General features: G+C 39.2%; 1 protein-coding gene across 1 annotated transcript in view; it reads right to left on the minus strand.

The window, feature by feature from the left end:
• Positions 1-629: 629 nt before the first annotated feature.
• Positions 630-8,139, minus strand: part of ARHGAP17 (Rho GTPase activating protein 17) — a 24,848-nt gene continuing 17,338 nt past the window's right edge. Inside the window, exons 18-20 of the mRNA XM_009705116.1 lie at positions 7,369-7,532; positions 6,321-6,938; positions 630-840 (exon numbers count right to left, since the gene is read on the minus strand). Coding sequence (XP_009703418.1) covers positions 710-840; positions 6,321-6,938; positions 7,369-7,532 — 913 coding nt within the window. The 3' untranslated portion in view covers positions 630-709. The remainder of the gene's footprint in view (positions 841-6,320; positions 6,939-7,368; positions 7,533-8,139) is intronic.

Consider the following 8,139-nt stretch of genomic DNA (forward strand, 5'->3'; position numbering starts at 1 on the left):
CAAGCATTTTCAATGAAAGCACGAAAAAACACTTCCACAGTTTCATCTTGAAACAGTTGCAAGTTTCACATAAACAAAAGCAGGCTTGGTTAATACAAATAACTATGAAATAAGTATTAAGTACTGATCATTAAGTAGCAATGAAATGATTAAAGATACAGTAAGTTTCCTTCTACAGTGACAGTCCTTCAAGGCACTAGAATACATCCACAGTTTTGACAAGGCAACTGATAACCAGCAGTCACCACCAGCACTCTGGCATTTTTTGGTTCATGTTTTAAAAAGAATCGGCAGCAAATCAGTGAGGGAATGTCTCTTGCAAGGCATCTCCTTGTAATGTCTAAGAACTAGAAATGAAAGTCTAACCGTGACGTTAAAAAGATTATTTCCATAATACATGCACTTTAAATAACTAATGTTCTGCTTCTTATTCTTTTGGAATTTCAGCTAATACCATCTGTTGTATTAGCAGCAATTATGCTTCCTATGCAAGCTTCTGCAGTAATTAATTCCTTCCATCCAAGATTTTGAAAACCACTCTTGAGACACAGATCATTAAACTTCTTCTGAATGGTTAAATCACTTTCTCCATGATGCTCAAGTCACAACTCTACACAGTTTTGCCATATCATCAAAAGAAGCTTTTCACTGTTAGGTATGTTGGTTTTCCCACCAGGAGAGGAACTTTTAAAAAGTTTGGGAGTTCCCATTACAGAGCAGTGCTTTCCGTATCATTGTCAATATCAAGCACGAGGTGGTTGTGCAGTTCTCTGCTTGCTGTCTCGGTAAGAAGCTCTGAAGAAGGATTTTGAAGTGGTTCTTGAATACTGGAATTAGAGTCTGCACAAAAAACGGAATAGCAAGTTTAGCAGTCTGGACAGTGACATCTCACTCACTACTGTATTTCTGGTGCATCTCCTTACAAAGAAAAGGGAAAGGAAAGATCAACAAAGGCTTTGCAAACAGAGGGCTGGCACACATGTGCACGTGCACACATGGACACAAAAAGGCTAAGCCAAACCAAAAAGCTTATGAGTTGCTTCTCCTACATACCTTCTTTTAAGTCTTGTACGTAATAAAACAAAAACATTTATTTCTGAAGAATGGAAGACAGCAAGTATGATTTAGTATCAGATCCCTCAATGCCCCTTTAAGAGCGATACGTTACTCCAGACTTTCATGTCAAAACACAATGGCCATGCAGCAAAAAAATGTGGCACCTGAATCATCAGCCAGGTAACCACCACCTGTGACTTCCAGAAGCAACAGGAACACGTATGGTGTCAAAAGAAGAGAAATTATTTAAACCAAATGCAGATTAAACCCCTTTCCTGTGTGTTACAGGGAACGTGTGTTCCTTGCTTCTTCTGAGGGGAGGAGAATTTTGTTCAAGCCAAGGTGTCCAAGAAGGACTTCAAAATGTTGCATTTCTAGTGACTGACTGCCCTGGTAGTTAGGAGACCAGAAAAACCTGTAACAGTTCAAAAAAACATAACTGAAAGACAATATATTAAGTCTGTATTTTGGAAAGCTAATTTATAATATGCCACAAGATCACTTACTGCAAGCCAGCATCCGTTCCAAATAGAAAATAATTTAGATCACTTAAATCAATAAAGAATCCAAATAAATGCCTTGCTTTTAAACACAGGTGGCACAGACAGGCATCCTATAAAGACTTTGACTCCTATCTCAAGCATTAAGTCTTGACTTTAGCCCAGAAGTTACTTCATAAATGTTCAAGTTGAAAGTTTCTGAGCTAAATGACATGGAAGAAGCAAAAGCAGACAGAACTGAAGTGCCAAGTGCAGGCTCCCCTGCTTCTCTCTCAGCCCATTACTCCAGTGCCAGCCAGCACTCATTTCGTATGCAGTGATACTGTTAATACAGCAGCTGAACTCCATCATACTATGGCCTGACACTGATTAAACACTTAAGTGTTCACATCTGTATTGCTGCAACTTTCCCAAAAACATGATTCCAGGATTAATGATTTCTTGTGAGGTGTGAACTATACATTTTCTCCCCAGTCTTGTACCAGTCTCGGGAAATACCATATTCTGCTAAGACAGCATTTCAGTGGTAAATGAAGTCATCCAGAACGCACAGAACAAACCATCAGTAATGTTACGACTTGTTACACACCACCACCTGGGGAAATCTTTTACATAGATTTCTCACCCCAGCCCTCATTCTGATTTTGCGAGTCAGTGTCCTGGTTACAGGGCTACATCCAGTGAACAGTGCCTTGTGGCACCTACAAGACAATCGCTGTTCAATAGACCTTTGAAGGCAACAAAGAAATAATTACTGGGGCTACTTTAAAACCAAACCGTTTCACTTAGCCTCACATTCATGTGTTTAAAGTAAGTCCTGGATCCATGAAACCAAATTTTGTAATATCAGCAGCTTTCCTTTATCCCCACTATATTGTGTAACTGCTGTTTCTACAAGAGATGAAAATTTAAGTACTTTTAAAGTCAGTTGATTTAAACTTCAAATTTTTTTTAGTCATTCTTACTATTGTTAACAGAAGCAACACTACATGAAAGAAGAAACTGTGATTGTTGAGTTCCCAAATTCTTCTTGCATTTTTCTCTTACTCAAAATGTTCCACACTGAGCTTGACCTCAGAAGAGGTGAGCACAGAACCAAGTGGCAGAGGCACCGGACTCTCCCTAACATCGAACAGCACCTACTGTTACCTTTGGACCTTCACTTAAAGTACGGTTCAAAAGGTGTACTTCAACTTTAGATGCAGGCACAGAAGTTCTCCCTACCACGACTGCATATTGAAGGATGAATCGGAAAAGGAGGTAACTGAAAGTGTGAGATGACACAGGAAAGGAGTATCTGTGACAAACAATGGTACAGCTACATCAAATACAAAACAAACCTCTGTATAAAAGACATGGATTTCTAGATGGGATTTTCTGTATATGGAAAAAGTACAATGTGAAACTGGCCAGTCAAAATGTGAACAACGTTACACATTCTAGTCTCCAATACTTTTAGTATGTTAATGTAAGAGTGAGCATCAAACAGCATTCTTTTTGCATGCCACGCTAACAATAATGCAAGCAAGCAGTGTTATTTGTGACCGGTTAGTAGTGGGCATTAGCACACACATGATTATGAATTAGCAACATTGTTGGCCAATCATATGCCTTTTCCTTACCATTGAACTTTCCAATACAGTTCCTACAGAATGCAGGTCAAACATCTAGATTATTTAATAAAATTTTTGATTAGAATATTCTTTTCTAGGGCTTATTACTTTAATACCATAAACAGAATTTGAGGCATTACTAAAGTCCAGTACATGGACAAAGGAATTCAAAGTATCCTGAAAACAATTCAGAATTCCTGTTCTGATATTACGAAGTTTGGAACTTAATTTTGGCTTCCATTATTCCCACCTATCTTCCCTCACTCCACTATTTAAGGTTAAAATTACAAACATCTAATTCACAACGTGAAATAGCTAAGTCTGTCTATAGTAAGTGCTTATATGTGCACGTGTAAATGTTAGAGCAGATACTGTCATGTAATATGCAGTGGTGTTAATTCAGAACATTAATCCTTTTAAAAAATATTGATCTGGAAAAGGTGGATGATCCTGTACTGAGTGTACTGCTGTAGGTAAGCCCAAGTATCACTTTAACTGTTCCCCAAGGTCGTGTTGGTTTGTTTTTTTTCTTTTTTGCAAAACATACTAGATTCTCCAGGTACCTTTACTGGTTTTGCTAGAGAATCCTTCATCATCAGCTTTCCTTCACCGGTTTTCCTGCATGGCAGCTTTCATACTGCTGTTTACTGTACACAACTTACACAGCCAATTTGCTACGGTTTGCACTTGAAAGGAATGATATTAAGTCTCTCCAGTTTTAATGCTGTTTCATTTCAACACTGCTGATTTCAATACTATCGATTTCAACTTTTTTTTTTTTTTTTATATTTACCCAGACTACAGGACAGTTGTGTACCTGCAGCCTGTAACTTAGCTGAAAAGGAGTCAGCACTAAGTTGTAATTCACAGTCCATATACAGCCTTAGTTGTGCCAATTGCTCCCCTACAGCAGATGCTTGCCCTGTGTAACTTAAACTCCCTCACAAAAAAAGCAGCCCCCTGCATACCAGCTGGGTAGTATTTAGAAGGCAAGTATTTCTCCAGTTACCTTGTGGTAAACCAAACCCTGCTTGTCTGCTATCATTAAAGCAACCTTCTTAGAACCAGAAAAATTCCAAAATGAAAACAAACATGGTCAACCTATGAAACATGACTTAGAAATTAAGGTAAAGTCCTTCCTTGAAGTTTGACTCATCAGCACAGTTCCCATTTTTAACTTATTTGTAAGTGCTGTAAAGATCCAGACCCCAGCCTTATTTCTGAATTCAGTTTTGAAATAAATTTCTCTTGTATTTTAAAGATACCGACAAAAAAGAAGTACAATAAGGAAAAGTCTGTTATTTTAAAAAGCAAAGCTACTTTTTAGTTGCCCAAGCAGCTCATTTACTGCTACTTTCTCCAATTTAAGAAAATTGTACTTCTAGCTTGATTCCTCAATCCAATACTGATTTTAGTATCTTTCCTGTAAGCAGTCAAATCTTGAGATAATTCAGAAATGCAGCCTCAACTTTTTCAGCCTATCATGCAGTTGTTACCTTAAAAAGGTAGCATATCTCTAACCCATTACATATGAAAAATAAGATTATTAATGTGTCGTTTGGCAGCTGCGACTGAACAGACTAGTACTATTAGCGAGGCTGGAGCTGACAAAATGCAAATGCAAACATGCCAGAATGCAGATGCTGCTGGGTGCTTTTCTGCAAAGGGGTTTAGTCACATGAACATGTATTTTGCCAAATAAGTTCCAAGTAGTTAAAAATAACTGAAAATCTAAAGTGAAAGCTACATTAAAATGCAACCATAAAGCCCTGAACTGTAAGAAAACACATGAGCTTCAATATTTGCATGCACTGATGAGAACAAACCTGTTCTAAAGGGGTGACTGCTTCACACTTGGTTTGTGGACTAGTAGATCTGGTGACTTTGTGTGAAGTGTTACTCACTTCATTATAATTATTTTTACAATTTGTTTTAAGGAATAACTTAATGTTCACAGGACTATTAAAATTAAGCAGCACAGGTCTTAAAAATCTCTTACAAACAGAATGGTATGTAGTAATGAGGTTAACACAGAGTTGACAGAGAGCACATATTCCAAAGCGCATATACAAAATAAAGCTACAAATAAAATATTGCTGTGCAGGAGCATTTTAGCTTATATTGCATGTTTCTGGTAAGTACAAACCTTATTCGCAGTAACCATCCCCACCTGTGAAGGCATCATGGGGTAAAGCTGTTAGGCAACAGAATTTACACTTTGTATTCCAACACACTAGTCTTATTATAGAGAAGCTGCAGTGTCATTAGAAAGTTTTAACTATTATTGAATATAAGTAGATTTAAAAGCATTAGTCTCCTACATTTATTATCTCTTCCTTCCGAATTTCCTAAAGTAAGCAGAGACTCAGCAGGAGAACATTTCAAGATCTGCTAGTTTTGACTGTCTTCAGCAGCTACATTTTTTTCCCTGATTAACATTATCCCTATCAAACCAGTAACTACCAGCTTCATGAAGTTCCTGTGAGAAGACAGAAAGTTTCTCTTTACTTCACGAATGTCTCAAAACAGAAGGCGGCGGCTGCATTTAAAATATGAAGATCTATCTAGACATTGACCTAAGATATACAGTTCAGTGTATGTGATTCTTCAGTTTCTGGATGTCTAACTCAAAAGCACATCAGAAGACTGTTCTCATAAGGTAAAACATTCACTGTGTTAGTATCTTGTCTATTAGAACATGTATCAGTGACCACTTTTGCCATTTTCTCATCTTCTGTATGTGCTGAAATACACTATCCTTGGCTACATCTTCTTCCTCCTCCAAATACTTGCTTTTTGGCAACAGATGTATAAGCGTAATTGAGACTACCATGATGCTGAGCCTGGAGAAAGCCCTAGAGAGATGGCTGCTATAATAGTGTTTTGCTTCCAAAGCAGGGAAAAAAAAATAAGCAAGATAATCTACGCTTCCCCCCAAACCCTTCTGCCTCAGGAATGAAAACCTTCACTGAGGAAGTGCCCCAAATCCTCATGCCAGAAGAGGCGGGTGGACATATTAACTGTAAACAAGCAATTTAGTATTTTAATTATTATTTGTGCTTTTCAGTTTTCATCCCTAAAATTAATTTACAGCTACAGGCATTCATTTCCACTCCCTGAGGAGACACCAAATATAAAAGAATCCACTCACCTGTTACTATTTTGGAAGCTGTTTGCGTGGGATTTGCATTGATACCATCTCCCGCCAGCTGAGAAGGAGGATGAGGCGGAGGGGGAACACTAGGTCTATTTCTGGGTTTTGGTACCGGCCGCGGCCTTGGCAGCGTACCACTCTGAGGTGGAGAGTGAGACTGGGAGGTTTCTTGAGCAGATGGCTGTGGCTGTGACGATGGGGAACTAGCATTATGTTTTCCTAGAGGGGGTGTATCAGGTGGTGTTGGAGTCTGCGGAGGAGTGTAACAGGGCTGCTCTGGTCCATGCTCACTGCTGGGTGCAGCAGGAGGAGATGCTTGACTGTTTGATTTGGGCTGCAGTGGAGGAGTAGCCTGTGTTGGGGGCTGTGGGGGAGGATGGCTGGGAGCTTGTATTGGGGAAAGGCTGCTGGAATATCTCCGAGGTGCAGAAACCTGGGAAGTGGAGGTCGGGGCTGCTCCTTGGTTTGCATGTTGAGCAGGAGGAGAAGAACTTCTAGCAGGAGGTTTTGGAGAGACAGAAGGTGGCTGAGCAGCTGGGGCAGGACTTTGGCTTCCTGGCTGCCCCGGCGGTGGGTTGGCTGGCTTGGGAGGGGCTGGTGCAGGCTTTTTAACAGCTGTGAAGAGAAGAGGTGAGATTTCATGGTTGTGTGCTGCGAAACCAAACTCCTGAAAGAAAGAAATTAGCAGCACAAAAGAATACTCAAGTTCATTATCAAAATAAAATGGTGTATTATCAAATAAAAGAAATATCAATAGGAAACTATGGAAATGTGTACACGGGTTTACTAATCAATAGCCTTCAAGTGAGTTTGTTAAACAGCATTGGTAACATTACTACCAGCATTCGTAACATTACTACTAGTATTCATGAAAGAGTCCAAAAGTCAAAGATGCATTTAGAGCTAAGCCTTAGAGAAATGCAAGTGAGCTAAACCTTTATCTGTAATAAAGGAAGAGAGAATGATAAAGTTATTTTAGCAAGCATTTTTGCAGTACATAAAGAATTGGAACTTAAGTGGCTTGAAAACGAAATGAAACACACACCTCTCCTCATTGAATGGGGACTGGGACCTGCCGCATTCTGTGGCTGATTAACAGAGAGCTGATTAGTGCTACTTGTTGACTGGTTCTGGACAGTGCCCACGTGCCCGCCATTTCTCACGGGTGGAGGAGTAGCTGAAGATGTGTTGTCCTTAGATTTTGAGGTACTGAAAATTAAAAAACTAAATTAGAAGATTATTGTAAAATGCCTTGCCCAGATCAGCTGCACCCATTCATGTTTACATTATGAACTGTGCTACAGTTCTGACTCTCAAATGCATCAGAAAAAACTTCTGCACTGGCTGGTACTCACAGACTGAACACTGCTACAGCTCTTCAAGTAAGTGGCAAGCAGGCTTTAGGCAAGCCTGTACAAAAGATTAATTACCAAAATTAAATCAGGAATCCAAGTAGCTCTGCAGTGTCACAGTACCTGTTTGAATGCAATACTTATACCTAGGAGTCCAGTCTCCATGTTTATGCACCCTCAGTGTATTTGCAGGTCATTTAAAAACACAATCCAAACATGAAAATTCCTATAAAATTACTTCACCAATTTCCTCATTCAAATATACCTATCACCTCTATAACTGTTAGCCTTTTCAAACTATTCCGTCACAGTATCGCATCCAATTTGCTTGCAGTTATCTGGCAGACCTAGCTACTAAGGACCAAGTGATGGCAACCTGTGAAATTCTGCCAGTAAAAAAAAACCAAAAACACAACCCACAAAGGACATGAACCAGCTTGCTATGTATAAGTATACAGGTAAGG

The sequence above is a fragment of the Cariama cristata genome, unplaced genomic scaffold (genome assembly GCF_000690535.1).
Source record: "Cariama cristata isolate BGI_N322 unplaced genomic scaffold, ASM69053v1 scaffold6588, whole genome shotgun sequence".
NCBI classification, from domain to species: Eukaryota; Metazoa; Chordata; class Aves; order Cariamiformes; family Cariamidae; genus Cariama; species Cariama cristata.